Raw genomic sequence first — 16,059 nt, forward strand, 5'->3', positions numbered from 1 at the left:
TTTCCCAACCAGAAGTTGTAGAGTTTTTTCTTCAAAATGTCCACCCTACCAGTCCCATTCCAAAAAGTGGAAAACTGAGAGTCTATAATCTTGACTCTTATGAAGTCAATTAGCAATTATGCAAAAACTGATGAAATAATCAGAGTGTTCAAATTTGAAAACGGTATGTATCTCTCAATAGGCAACTGTCTCTTTGGGGAAATGCATTCACTCTTTCAAACCACCAGGTTCTCTTTAGTAAATGATTTCTAGTGGCCTGAAAGAGCCGGCTCATCTCCAAAAGTGAACACTCTGGTCCCTCCAGATCAGAGGAGTCACGAGTCTAAGGGGGGAATGTGCATGGTGCTGCTTTATGCAGGCTCACATTGCCCCATCTGTGGGGATCCATGCTCACTGAACACCTGAATACCTGAGCACCTCCACACACAGCAGGTGGCTCACTGAATGCTTCTGCCCCACACTAGTCAGGTAACCACATCTAACTAGTCCCCTACCCTCTGCCTAAGCAACGTCTCTCAAGATCCTTAAAGGCACATAATTTGAGCAAACATAACTTTTCATACACCTTTCAGTCAGTGATGCCATCAGAGGAAAGGCGCCCTGAGAGACCCCATACATAGAGATGACGACAGAAGGTTCAGGTACTGCAGTGAGAAAGGGAGACATGTTTACCCATGTGTACCTGAAGTTGAGCAATGGGAGATCCCAAGATTTTTCTATGATGTTTTGAGTCTGATCTGCAGAAATTCCAATTTGCAAGAGCCCAAGGTAAAGCCTGCTCCTCTCAAACTATACACCCTTGAGCCTGTGTCTGCTCAAGTTTACATAATTCAGGACAAAAATTCTTTATATAGGTTTCTCAAAACTCCCTGGAAATCATGAAACAAAATTCATTTAAATGGAAGTTTAAGCAGTGTGGTTTTTTTGTTTGTTTTAACGCAGTAAAATTGTTCTGTTATCTTTTAAATTTTTAGATGTTTTTAAATACCAGAAGCTCACAGATTAACATGTCAGTGTGCAAGTGTGCTGTGGATTCAGGGGCTACATTAAAATGCTCATGGCAATGGTCTGGAGATGAAACCTGTTCTGAGTCCACACTTTGTCCTGCAGCAAGATGACAAAGTGTCAAGAAGTGATTGTCATGCAGGGCGAGGACAGGCCTAGGTCTGAGGCCATCCCTGGTGGTGACCCACACCTGCCTCCACAGGGGGGCTGACTCCTAAAGGGCGTTCTCCCTTACACTCTTCTTCTGATTCTCTCCAACCACTCTCCTCCTTTTTTCTCATTCTTCCCTGTCCCTGCCCCCACTCTCTGGCCACTGCCAAGTCTGTAGGCCTGCCAGGGTTCTTGTCCAGCCCCCTTTTAATGCCACAATAAAATGTGCTTATTACCCCACTTAATAAAGGCCTGGAGGGTAATTTTGGTGACTCAGGGCAGATGGTAAATTAGTGGTGATACAATGGAAATCCAGCAGCCCCCCTCAGAATCTGTGGCTCTTACCAACACACCACACTTCCCCTCCTCACAGTTCTGGCCCTACCGTATTTGCCACTGTGGACTTTCAATCCAGAAATGCAACTCAATGATTATCCAATTATCTCTTAGTTACGGTGCTCACTGCATTGGTGCCAGCGGCATCTTTACACACAGCGTAAGTGTGTCTAATTCAAAATCAAATAAGGTCAATATCTAAAACCCAAAACTAGCGCCAACTCTGATGTATTGCTTTGAAAGCAAAAGACAAAAAATAACTATATAGCTACATATAGACATATATCCCCCCCCCACACACACACACACACAAGTGTGCTAGTAGTGGTGAGTAGTTTGTAGAGGCAGACAGCCTTTTCTAAATGGAGTTCTCTACTTCCCAGTTCTCACGTACCACAAATAAAACCTACAAAAATGATAATTTTTCAAACATTGAATCCTCTATCTCTGTGTAATGAGGCATGCAGAGAGGAGGAGAAGAATTTTTGTGCTTTTTTGCCTTTGGTGAAAATTCTCCAAGGAGTAATTTCATCTTTAAATGAAAAGTTTTGTATCAGGTGATTGTATGAGCTGCAGGAATCACTGAAGCCTGGGGCTCAGGCATGAGGAGCTGCACAGCATGTGCACACATGCACACGCGCACACACACACTCACAGAACAACATACACCATCACGTGTATGAGGATGAAGGCAAAAGAAGGGGAGAATGAACTGTATTGTTTTTAGTCATATTACAATAAAAGACAAAACATTTTATCAGTCAGATTCTTTAGTTAAAATCTACTGGTGGGCCTCCCCTGCTGGCGCAGCGGTTGAACGCTGGGCTGCGAAACTGCCCGCAGACTCTGTAGCACCAGTTCGATCACCGGCCACCGGGTGAGGGTCCCACATGGTGCGACAGACCTCTCCTGCTGTGCCCGCTGCTCCCTTCAGCAGTGAATTTAGTCAGTCTGCCTGTTCTGTTCCCCGCTCTGACTCTGGTGAATTCTCTTACCCTGCCACACTTTTGACTGTACCCAGTGCTTGTATAAATAAATAAATAAATCTTTAAAAATAAATAAACAAAATAAAATAAAATCTACTGGCCCTTAAATATTTGCCTACTTTACTGCAAGTGGCCCAGCCTCCTCCTCTCAATATTTAAGGCTGGCTGCCGTGGCAGGCGGTAGTGCCATGAAGCTTAGGCTCAGCACTATGTCACTTTCCCTATGTTCCTTAAAATCCTACTTTTCCACAGCCTGCTGTCTTTACCTCTCAACTCTCACACTCTCAAATCTCTAGTAACCTGCAGAGTTGAATGAATGCATCCACGAAACTAAAAAATGAACTGACAACAACTCTAAACAAAAGTTCACAACCTCCTGGGTGGTTCAAGGGGTTAAATGTCAGCACTAAGAAGCTATCTGCAGCCACTGCGGGGCACAGAACTAGTTAGATCCCCAGCCAGGGAGCTACCCACATGGCAGAGCAAACCTCTCCTGTCTCAGCAGTGTATTTCAGTAGATCTGCCTGTTCTGCTCCCTACTCTGTCTCTGGTGAATCCTCTCACCCTCCCTCCCCACACCTCTGGCTTATACCCCAGCTCTTGTATGCATAAATAAATAAATCTTAAAAAAAAAAAGTCTGCAGGTGTAAAACACTCCCCCAAAGCTTTCCTGCTGAAATCCACACAGCATTTACCTCACTGTGGTCTGAGAATACAGGAGAAATTTCTACATGGGGTAAGTATATTCCAACAATTTCAAGGAAAAGAATTATTAGAACCAAAGGGAATATGCTACCAAAAGTTGACAACTAGTTGCAAAACTGGAAATTAGGTGGAATAATCTAGAAATTATTCAAATGTCCCAAAAGGTCAAATTCCATGAAGTAGTTTGTTATAGAGAAAAATCTCATGAACAGAATAAAAGCCTCACTACACTTAGGAATCTAAGTAAAAGTACTTATTTATGTTTTAATAGCTTCTCCTTTCCCTATGTCTATTATGGCTGGCACACTTAATAAAAACAAACTCCTATAGTGTAATGCCTATATACTTTTATTCCTGAAACTGTATGTGTGAGCTGTATTGGACATTTCAGGGTTAAATGTTTTAACACCTCTAATCCAATTGGCAATGCTGTGTTTCCAGATATGTATAACTAAATATTTCAAAGCATACTTTTTACTTATCTGCTAGGATTTTCCTGCTGAAATTTAGATTATTTTCTACCATTTCTATTTAGATGTGGCAAAAGGCTCTATAAATTATTTGCCAGCATACCTGATGTTATAAAATCCTTTTTATAAGTTTGCTTGCTTCCCAATGCTTTATTTTACATTTGTAACTCAGTAATCAGTGCTCCTCACTCTGCAAACAAATTAAGATAAAATAAACTCAAAAGCGTCTCATATAAAACAACTTCAAACCACAAAATTTTCTAGGCAACCACCCTAGTAAAAAGAACATCCCATAGCACAGAAAACATTGTATCCTGCATTCAAGAAGATAATGAGACATTGTAAGCAAGTGGACCTTAGCCATGAAGCATTTCCACTCAGAAATATGGGGGAAAGTACTTAGCACAAGATCTGCACGTGACTGTTATTTGAAGTTTAACCAAGAGCCAGTCTGCAGTGATTCACTGTACTATCTCAGCAACATATCTGAGTGTTCAGTCCCCTTTTATATGATGACGAAATCGGAGATCGCTCATAGCAAGACGAAAACAGGTTTTTTTTTTTTTTTAACTATATGATAAAATAGTCTATCAAATAACACCACATGAACAACTACGCAGTATTTCCTTTCCAAATCAAATTCAGGCTGTGGAGATTGGGCAGAATTCAAGAAGACAGAATACTCTTTAATGTACTATTTATTAGGATTTAGTATCCTAAATGCACTCCTGCATTCTTATTTGGCTTTTATAGTAATTCAGTGAAGTGAGTTTTATTATCACCCTACAGATGATGAAATAACTGAGGCTATTGGAGGTGAAGTGGCTTAACCTCTAACCACAGAACCCAGACTCAAACACCAGTGCTCTAACTCTAAACTCTATATCTCTTTGCGGGGGGCATCTATTTTCACCATCTTGAAAGTTTGTGTAACTAAAAGTTACAATCAACACACTTCATTGTTCTTTCTCAAGTGTTTCTGAAATTTTCTTTTTTCTACTTCTAAACGCTCAAACCAGAAAATTCACAATTTTGATATAAGAAGGAAAAAAAAAGTCAAGACGTAGACTTTGTTTTATGCCACCTTCTAGCATTATACTTTGTTTAGAAGGATCATGGAAATTTACATTTACCAATGATTTCCACTTAAAATAGCAATAGAGTACTTTCAAATTTCCCTATGGTTTTTTTCTGGAAGTACTTCTAGCTTTTTTGGATTTTAATCAAATTTTCTGTTTTAAATATTTGTCATTACTCAAGGATTTCTGAATCTCTAAGCTCTCTCACAATGTTAAATTTAGAGGTGGAGAGAAGATATTCCTCTTCCTTCATTATTTATCTTAGGGTAAAATAATCAGAGAGGCCTTTTTCAAAGCATCTTGAAATTTAATCAGAGTTTCTGGCTTCTAGAATGGTTAAATTTCTTTATACTTCAAGGCATTTAACTGAGAGAACAACCAAATCAAGTGTGACTTTCAGAAGCAGGAGGCAAAATCATACTGTTGGTGCACTTTTTAAGGAATTCCAGTTAATCGGAAAGCCATTCTTCAGTCATACCCAAGGCTATTATTCTTGAGGCTATTCACACTATTTTAACAGTTATAGAGTATTTGGAGTATTAAAAGTATACTACAAGTAAAGAAAAGCCCCATAATTGATTTGTTAATGCTTTATTCTCCTCTTTTTCTATTGGCATGTTCTTTACATGCCCTCAATAAATATTAAACACTCAAACAACTCACTCTTAGGGTGGCAAGCAAACCTTTAGAATGTCGAAACAGTAGAGTGAAGAACAATGCACCTAATTGAAATGGCAGGGTAATTTGGAAAATAAAATTGAGTTGCTACAAATTCCAAATTCCAGAATAAAAATGTTTATACTCACTCAAATGCAGACTGTTACTGGCTTTGAATAATTATTAGAATAAAAAATACTTGAACACCAACAATACAATTGATATGCACAGAGCAAGCACAGTCTACAAGTCTCATTATTTGGTGCAAGGAGGTGCAGGACACAATGAATCTAGTATTTTCCTGGTGGTTTTGGTACTGAATACAGCTTGTGAAATCCCCAAATATGGTGCAACAATAGACCAGGTCAGCAACTATACAACCAGCATTATTAAAATTTCATGGATGATATTCCTTAGAAAATTGTAAACACATTAGGGACTGAGAAGCATGCTGAGAGACATGAAGGGGTTAAAAGATTCTATCACTCAATCTCTTTCTCTCTCAAACATATTAATTTATCACCAAAAATCAATTCAAAATGTAAAATCTTTGATTCTCAATCGGCAGAAGCGGGAGCCAAGAAAACTATGACAATTAAAATGAAAATGGAAAATGCATTTGCATCTGAAGTTATGAAACACAAGCACATAACGACTCTGTAAGAGATGATATTTATCTTTAATCCTTATTATCTTACTTAGGGCTATACCACTTTTGGCAAAGATGCCCCCCGTATCATGCAAAGATAAATTCCATATGCTCTGCAGAGATATAGCATATTTCCCATAAATAATGTATATAATAGACGGTACATAAATAACACATTTATATGAACTATTCAAGAGTGAAGGGCAGTGTGGCTACTCCTGAGACTCAGTCTTTTATGAATGAACAATTTCAAAAACTCACCACTTGTTCAATGGTGAGTTATCACCAAGTTTTTACACTAAAATAGTCTTAAGAAGGGATTTTAAGCAGAGCTTAAAACAACTCCAGATCTGGTACGAACTTTCACATTAATCTTCCAACTAAGCAAAATGTCCAATTTAATTCTGCTGCTAAAGTTTCTGTTCTGATTGTAGCATCATAGCTGATAGCTTTTTACCTATTTGCTGTGATTTTAATTCTCTCTCTACATTGCTAGGTCTTGGTGATCAATGAAATAGCTAGATTTAAAATGTCATATTTTGTCCCTTGAAACAGTGTTTGGGTTTTTTTTTTCTCCATGTAAATAAATTTAATATCGCAGTAAATAGAAAGTAAGTTTATGTTTAAAAAAATATCCAAATACAACCCACCTACACTATTTAGCTTACTGGGACTTGTAAAAACTGTTAATCTCCACCCCCAAAGTGTCTCCTTTTGTAGCCTTATTAGCCACACAACTATGTACACTTGTAAATAGTGTGAACATACCTTTAGAAACTCAGACACTCTACAGCATTTAGGATGAAAATAAGTTTTTAAATCACTAAGAAATAGTCCCTGAATAACGGAAAATATTATAAGTCACAGGTCAATAATAGCTTGTCTATCAAATTAAGTTAATGTTCAAGAACACATCCTACGGGGACATTAAGAGGAGTTTTACAATCAAAGAAATTCTTATTCACAGCTTCTAATGTTTTTAAAAGCAAAGAGCTAAGTCTTTTGTAAGTTGGGATGGCGTAAGAAAACTCTGAGTTTACATCAAATTGCTCTCTTCATTGTCCTTTCAAAAACTATGCTGATTTCATTATAAACTTCATTTTCCAGAGTTTCATGATAGTCATAAACACACTTCACTTTAAAGAGTTTCTAAGGGACATAATGTGAATGCAAATGCAGAATAAAATGCAAATCATGGAGGTCTGGGACAAATATGGACTATCAGCTAAGAATACAGTCACTGAAAACAAACATTTAGTCCTGAAGAGGAAGAACACAAAGGGACTGATATGAATCTTTATACCAAGTATTCATAGCCCTAGGGAAGTCAAACAAGAATAACAGTTTTCAGTTTTTTACCTAATTGCACAGCACAGGTTGGGAATATTTGATGACTCTGGTCTCTCTATTCATTCCCATCCTAAAGTAAGATTTTTCATCTTCTCAGCAAAATAAATCCACATATGGGTAATAACACACAAGGTCCTCAAACAGGGAAAAGAGACCTAGCAAACAAGTTCAAATTCAAATCTCAGACAGAAGGCTCATCCAAACAGTGGGGAAGAAGTGATCAGGAAAAGGAAAGAGCTACAGTTCTACCTTACTAAAAAATAATCAACAACCTAGATATTTACAACTAATGAATAATAAACACGCTACCACGTTGTGTTGTGAAGTGTAAGAAAAAAATCCACAGAAATGGGAATTCATCAGCAATAATAATTAATTCTAAGTTAGCAAATGCTGTCAGGGAATAATTCTAACATCATCCAAAAATGTTAATTATTTACTTATTACTATTTTCTAAATGAGTGAAAGTAATGTACATTTAAATCCAATTAAATTTGAGTTTGTATTGTGTCAAAATAAAAAAATAACAAGACTATAAAATATTGCTTAAACTTGCTAAATCATAAAAAAAGTTGTAGTCATTTAAAGTATTACTTAGTACACTTATTAATAGTAACAACATTTACTTTCTGTGGAAAAATATGATTTCATTTAAGCTTTTTAAAGAACCACAACCATTTCATATGCAAGGTTTTTCATGATTATAAGTTCTATTAATTGTAAATGGAATCATGAAAACTATCAAGGAAGGAATCAATAGTCGAAATAGATTTAAAATGTCGTATTTTCTCCCTTGAAAAGCAGTGTGGTTTTTTTTTTTTTTTGAGCATTGTGAATAATATCAAAGTTATTTTCACAACTTACTTATCTACCACTAGTTTACGCCACACACAGGGATGACAGTGGTGGAAAAGTCATCACGTACCTGAAAGAGTTAATGACTTAGTTCTGGCTATAATTTGCATTTAACTATATAAATACTCATGATACCAATAAACAACAGGTGTAATTCACTGACTGTAGAAATAGGTTTTTGGTTTATTAGAGGATGAACTCTTTATACTATGTTTTAGTAGATTTTATGCAGTCTGAATCCACAAGCCCCAGAAATATAAAATAATTTCAAAAGACTTGCACTCTTGTATTTTCCTTTAACAAGAACATATTTCCTAGATTAAGAAATGCTATTTGGCAAAAGAGTGTTCAGAGAGAGTCTAGTAAAGTGTTGCCAATTGCTTTAATTCTTCACACATGAATGCATTAAATTGATTGAAATTGGATTCTAGTGACAAATATTTAAATGAATGTACCCACACTTATTTCACAAGGTATCCTTTATACTGTTTATTAAAACATCAAATTTGTAAGAGTGAGAAAACCAGCAACTGCTCCGATATAGGTATACTTCCTGGAGAGGCTGTTTTCGGCTCCAAAAGCTTTCCCAAATTCCTATAATCCTGAAATTGTGGCACATTAAATTAAGGATACAGTAAAGAAGCTCTTTTATCTTTTACACTATAACACATACTTATCTGCCTGAACCTTTCAAAACTGATTTTATACATGCAGGTTTATTCACAAATAATAGGGAAAGTGAAATATCCAAACTTTTTACTGGATCCTAAAAGTTGAGTTTTGCAGTTGTTACTAAAATTTAAACCATGAGACTCTATTTTATGTTTTAGAGTCTAACTTTTTAAACAGGTATCATACCCACACTATACTCTTTCCTGCAGTGTAAGAACCGCAAGCCATACATGATTCGCAGCAATGTCTGTTTTACTTGAATTTGAAAAGCACTAAGTCTAACATCTACACAACTGTCAGATTTGCTGTGCCACATATATTTTATTTTTATTTCGTTGTTTGTCAAAGAATACTTTCCTATCATTTTGATGTAATTTTTAAATAGTAAACTAATTTTTGCACTCAGGAGAAATGGTAAAAACTTTTGTGTCTATCACAACATAAATTTAAGTACTACTTTGATACCGATGTAACAGATATTATAATCCAAAAAGTCACATGAAATGCTACAGCTACAAACATTTAAGACTGTTTAACAAAAACGACAGAGAATGGTATCTGTTACTATCCTTCAAGTAGTTCCCTGACAGTGGAGTCAAATAATGTTGAATTATAGACCTTCTTACAGGAAGTCCTATTTCAAGATCTTTTTTTTATTATTTCCCTGCTATAGGGAGGGACAGCCAATTGGAATTTGGCTATAGGCCGACTTTCCTTTAAACATTTCTGTATACATATTTGAGTTGTTTGATGATTAAATGATCATTTATTAAAACTTTAGCATTTCACATTTGTTTGGCATATTTATGTTTCACAAGAAAATATTGTTGTTGCAATGGAAAGCATAACATCACCAATATGAAAATACTTCATTTAAATTCATGTTGACAGTACTTTCGTTTATGACAAGTGTCTTAATATAACTTGTTATGCATTCTTCACCATTTCTCCAACTCCACCTGCACGGGAAGGTAAGCTAGTTTCCTAACAGTAGGCCCCATGCTAATCCTTTAGCCTATCTGCTTGGCCTTAATAAACCCATTTCTACTGTGGGACCACAAATAGTCTTTGTTTTCAAGAATATGGAGTTTTACTGCATCATTTTCCTTCCATCACCCAGCAACAGCTGTGTTTTAAATCTTTCGGACTGCGACAAACATTTTAACATTTAAACATATGAGTGTTTGAAAACATAATGATTTAAAATTTGTTTATTTTTGAAGTTGGGCAATTATAGCATGATATTTCAGTTACTTTTTTGAAATCAGGGCCCATATTTTAATCCTTTTTTCTTCCTCCTCCTTAACTTTCTCTACTATTTAAATTTCTCTGTGTTTTCTAATAAAGTTGCTAAGTTAGAACTGATGGCAATAGAACACACAATCACTCTACATATTTCTAAATCGTGAGCAATGGAGTCATCTGGTGGAAGAGGGATTGCTATTTGAGTGACCTATTGCACAGACCTAGTGAAATCACTGAACAATAGTTACTATTTGGGCGCTTTACTTTGTATAAAGTAACCACACTTACAATGTGGTGGGGGGCAAGAGAGTGAGAGAGAGAGAGAGAGAGAGAGAGAGAGAGAGATCTCACCCATACTTTTTTTTCTAAAATATTTTTAAGTACCCCTAATAAGAATCAATATAGCCCTATTCAAAGTTCACATACAACTACAGACTAAAAGCCAACCAGAAAGTAACAATAAAAACACACCTGATAAACAACTTTTTAATTCAAAAGGTACTAAGTAATAAGGGGGTTAGAAGGAACATCCCAATTAGCCAATGTAGTGACAAGCAGCCAGTGCCTTATTATTTAATCATTAAGGAGAATGTTGCCATAATTTCCCTTTGACATATTTTTAAAAATAAATTAAGAGTATATCACACCACCCACAATAACAATCAAAAGTAAAGTTAAGTGATCCTAAGACCCTACGGCTTGTAGGGCCTGTTGCCTGAAAGTTTCCAAGATTGAGACATTAAGTGAGATCCTATAAAGTATTTACAATTTAAGTGCGCATTTAGAAATAAACTACTCTACCAAGGGGCCTCCCACCACCCCACCCCACCCCCGTTGTGTCTTTTTATTGGATGAAAATAAATTGTTTGCATTTCTACTATTAGTAAATCCTCCTGGCAGGTCTACTTTTTTCTAAAACTTCAGATCCAGCTCATCAAGGACATTAGGTTGTTCCTCATGCCTTACCATCACACCTCTCAAAAGAGAAAATTGAAACAGACCTTGGATGCATCCCTATCCCACTTTGGAGGGAGGGGGCATTTTCAGTCAAGCCCTAGTTCAATGTTAAGAATTTTAACTCAAACTCTGCTTTTAGAAACATTTTAAAATGTTTAAATAAAGCCTTGCCCACCAGAGTTTCCTGGCCCACCTGCGTACCAAAAGCTCACTGGCCCTTGGCTTCCTAGATCCTCAGGCCTGGAGACAGGCGCTTTCCAGCGCCCTCCTCACAGCCCAGGCCGCAGCCCACCTCCCCTCCCCTGGGAGCTCACCAGCACTTGGCATTTAACCTGCCTGAAGAGCACAGCATTCTGGTTCCATCTCTGAAAACCATATTACTTCTCTCCAGATGTCAGACACAAATCTGGATTAACATGCAACGGGGAACCCAGGAGATGTTAAATGCAGGTTCTGAGGACCTCCGGAGAGTGCTGTTTAATAAAAAAATGGTAATACAAAGGGATGGCTTCTTTGCCTCCCACTGCTAGTGGGGGAACTCCGGCTGGCCCCCAGGCCCCCAAGCTTAGACCCAAATAGTCCCTGCTCCATATAAGCTGGGTAGCCACTTTCTGGGAGAGATGACCTTAGGGGCCTGGAGATTGCTAGCTACTCTCCCCATTCTTTCCACTGGTTCTGGGAATGGGAAATACTTAGATTCAAAAAGTGATGAGCAACAGACAACCCTGGGAAGGCGGATCTCAGTTGAAGGCCCCTTCCTGGAGGACAGCCTAAATTAATCTAGTGTTTGGGGGACCAGACACTTCCCAAAGCTTTTTGGTGCCTCCATTTTCACCCTGAAGGCACCCCTGCCCCCAACATTTCCCCACTTCCCGGCTGCCCCAGGTCTTCATCCTCCGCTGCCACCAACCAAGTTCAACCCTTACCTCAATGCCTAGCACTGGGGTCCAACTCTGCAAGCCTGGCCCATGCCGGTAACCCCCTGGGGTCTCCCAATGCCCCTCATTCTGGGGCTGGCAGAGCTTCCCACTCAGCCAGGAGTGCAGCCATCGGGAGAGGGCGCACGGGAGGCCAGCTCTGGCCAGAAGTGGATCTGGGCCTGGGACCTCCGGCAGCCTCCTGGGCTGGGAGAGGGGGATGGGGGGGGGGGACTTGTGGGAGGTAAGAGAAGATAGGGGAAGAACTGGATTATGGCTTCTACTGGCATCTTAATCTGATTAAAAACAACAACAACAACACTACAAGGCCAAGTGGATTTCCTCCCACTTAACCCTCCGGGAAACCGGCTGGTATAAAAGTCGTCGATCTCAGGTCCCTGAGCTGGTGGCAGTTTTCACGCCCTCCAAGATAAAAGTAAAATAAAATAAACCCTGCCTGTAGCAGGCCCCAGAGACAGAGAGGTTAATGAGCTAACGCGGTCCAGTGCTCGCACCACACCTGAAGCACGCAGTGCCTAAGCGCAGCCTCTGCCCGAGTTCAAACTCACTCACTGGGTCGAAATCGCAGACAGGTGGCCAGGCGATCCTTTCATGGCCCGGTCCCTAGGGTGCCACACTAGCGGTTGGCGCCTCTGGGGGACGGCACAGACTCCAGTTCCGGAGAACTAGCGCCCACGGGGCGGCCCTAGTGCCCTGTCCCTCGTTCCCCACCTCCAGGATAGGAAAGTCTACTCCGGGTCCAACGCACAGTCCCGCCCCGCGTGCGCCCCGCGCTCTGTGCGCTCCCCTTTCCAAAGGGAATACAAGCACACTAGTTCCTGGGAAGCGGACAATTACAAAGAACAAACTTGATTTTACTGCTGCCCCCGAAGGAGACCCATGTGCGTCCTAGGGGTCACGCAAGCGCGCCCACGCGCACAGGCCACAGCGCCACGAGCTCAGCCTGAGATGCGAAGGCTGCCTATAAGCGGCGGCGGAGAGAGGTAGGTAAACTTCTCAATTTAGGGATGGAAGTAACAAAAAAAAGTACGAATTTTTACCCAGTACGACAGCCTACCAAACTACGTGTCTCAAATTAAAGGAACTGAATAACACAAGTTTACCTAAGAAGTAGGGGGAAACTCAGAGATATTTTATCGATTTTGTATTCTCCCCCCAGAAAAAGAAAACATAACTTTTGTTCTTTGACTTTAATAAAATAATGATTCCTTGAGAAAATGGGGTATAAATCTTCATTTTGGAGGCAATTAAAGTGTTGATTTCATTCATGCCCCTAAGCGATTCTTGTAATTTGCTCAAATAGCTTTATGTACCCAGCACTCCGGAGCTTTTAGAATCCCATTTTCTAGTTAGGCTTGTTGGATTGCAATTTTTATTCAACAGCAGCTACCGAGGGTTCCTCAGTGGAATCTGCATTTAACAGCTCCGTGGCTAGGACTGTCGGGCTGAACCGTGCGGGAGGCCGGTAGCAAGCCCGGCCCGGGCCCAGTCCCCCAGTCCCGAAGCCTCCTGCAGGTTCTTCCCACCTCGCAGGGGCCGCGCCGGGATTGCACTGGCTGGCTGTTCTGTGCACTGGTCTACATCGCGGAAAGTTTGCAACTTGTCAGACAATAGTAAGGACCCAGCGCGCTGGTGCTTTTAAAGCTCAGCTCTGCCTGCCCTCCACTTCTCTCGTGGGTAAAGAGGGAATTCAGCGAGCAAGGAGGAATTCAGCCTCTGGATCGGGATTACTCAGAGAAAGCCATGCTGGGAATTTATTCTAAGGAGGTGAGAGAAGAAAACTTTAAGATGACACCAACACTGAAGTGTCAGGCACTCAGGCAAGGACTCTGCAAGATAACTGCTGGCCAACAGTGTCATGGCAGAGCGTGCAAAGGAAAACCCCCGCATGGCTGGCTGGCGCTTGGCTTAACAAAAGCAGGCTGATCTCTCCCGGGCAAGACAGGACTCACATGCCAAGTGCCAAAAAGAAACAACTGGCCGGTCTTCCCTAATACATGGAGAGGCTAGGAGGCCTGCAACCCAAATCTCCAGAGCTTTGCAACAATTCGCAACAAAGAATTGTCCTGAGTGGGGTTTCACCTCACCCATTCCTCACGTTTTCACTTTCATTGCCTTTTGCAACTCTTTGGACCAATCCAGAGACACAGCAAGAGACACACACAGGGAGTGAACCATGGTGTTGGGATGAGAGGAGAGAATTTCCCCAGCAGCTCCCAATAAAAGTCCTCCCCACTTAGCAACCTAGCGGAAGAAGGGCCTGGAAGTGGGGGTGGTTGAGGAGGAGGGGGGAAAGTCGGCAAGGACCGGCAGTTGAGAAGGAAGACAATGGGAGGTCCCAACCCACCACACTGAGGGAGTCTAGGAGTGCCCCATATGGGAGCACTCTCCAAAGCTGCCAACCCAGAAGGCCCAGAGCACATACCAGCTGAAGATGCGTGGAAAGGAGGAGAAAACTCTGTATTTATATGTTTTTATAATCTCAGCCTGGTCTTATTTTTTCTATTAAGAACAATAAAATGGGCGAGCTTGCAGTGAGCACTGCACAAAGCAATGTTCAGTGAGGTCTAGAAGCGTTGGGCCGAGGAAAACTGACAAGACAGGCTAATGAACCGTATAGACAGCGAGAAAATAGCCAGCATTTGCTAGATTTCAAACCCTGGCTGTCTCTCTTAGACCACCTATCTTGGGTTTATTCCTAATAAAATAAGAAATAAGCAGACCCTACACTTTTCTTTTCTTCAAGATAGAAGGGGGGGAAATGCTCCAGAACAAAGCCCTACAGTCAGAGGCGGTCACTGGCAGTTAACACTCCCATTATTATAGAGGGTAAATAAAATAAAGACAAAAATTAAAAGCGACAAGAAACAGGTCAAGTTTGCAGGCAAAGCTTTTACAAGCTCATCTCTCCAGGTCGAATCCCAGAGCCAGCCTTAATGAAGCAATAATAGCCACATTATTCAAAAATTTTCATTTCGATGGAAATGTATCTAAAAGGGACTTAATCATATGCAAATAATAAAAGAAGGTGGTAGTGACCCAGCAAGCAATATGCATACAGATTTTTTTCCCAGGGATGTTGAAATTGAAAAGCTCGTACCTGGTCAGTTAGATTTGCTGATCTTGTTATATCTTCACTGTCTGATTTTGATCCTCCTTCTCTATCGTCTATCACCAAATCGATAGGCATTTTCCCTTTCAAACAGCTAATATACCGGTGGCAGAAATTGTCACATAATTCGTGTACCTACATCATGATAGAAATAAAAAAATGGAAATATAATCAGAAGTGCATAAATGACATTGACAAGTGCAATCCAACCCCCTTGTGAGATCCAAACTTCCAGATAGGGGAAACACAGGGCAATTGTCCTCCAGAGACCCCCAGACGCATCCAGAATTAGGAATAACTTTCTTTTCTTACAAAATAGAGATATCCCAGAAAATTGACAGTGACAAGATGATTCACAGGCTACAACATATTCAACACCGTGTTAAATTCATCTGCTCCCGGGGCTGTGACCATTAGAGAGGTGACCTGCGTGGGTGACATTTAAGGTAAACTATTTAATTTCATCCAGTTACTTTATGATAAGTCTCCCTCCAATATATCAAAGGAAAAAAATGTGAGTATATATATATACACACACACACACACATGTTGTGTGCATATATATGTGTGTGTGTGCATATATCTATAAATATATATATTTATTTATTTTTCTCCAAAAGACCAGAAATGCAGCACTGAGGTAGCATAGGATATATGTCTAACAAGTTACTATAATACTTGTAATTAGGGTTTCTATCTATAAGAAGATTTTTAGGGTACATCTTTTAAAAAAAAAGGAGAAAGTCAAATTGCTTGTACTCGTCATGTAAAAAAAGTCCTGCACCCACAAAAAAAGTATTAAAATGGATTTTTATAAAGAGGAAAACAATGCTTCAAAATGTTAAGGTGTAAGTGGAGTGGTCTCACAGGCCCCAGGCATCACTGACATGCAA

The 16,059-nt window shown here is 39.9% G+C and overlaps 1 protein-coding gene across 3 annotated transcripts in view; it reads right to left on the reverse strand.

The window, feature by feature from the left end:
• The window catches only part of MEIS1 (Meis homeobox 1), a gene marked incomplete at its 3' end in the record, with an annotated part of 133,545 nt that overhangs the window by 108,312 nt on the left and 9,174 nt on the right, over positions 1 to 16,059 (reverse strand). For 2 of the 3 annotated variants that reach the window (XM_084235563.1, XM_084235565.1), the window contains one exon: positions 15,155 to 15,301. In XM_084235563.1, coding sequence (XP_084091689.1) covers positions 15,155 to 15,301 — 147 coding nt within the window. Of the gene's footprint in view, positions 1 to 15,113; positions 15,302 to 16,059 lie in introns of all 3 variants that reach the window. The other variant, XM_084235564.1, reaches the window with a different exon arrangement.

This window comes from Talpa europaea, assembly GCF_964194135.1.
Source record: "Talpa europaea genome assembly, chromosome: 6".
NCBI lineage: Eukaryota > Metazoa > Chordata > Mammalia > Eulipotyphla > Talpidae > Talpa > Talpa europaea.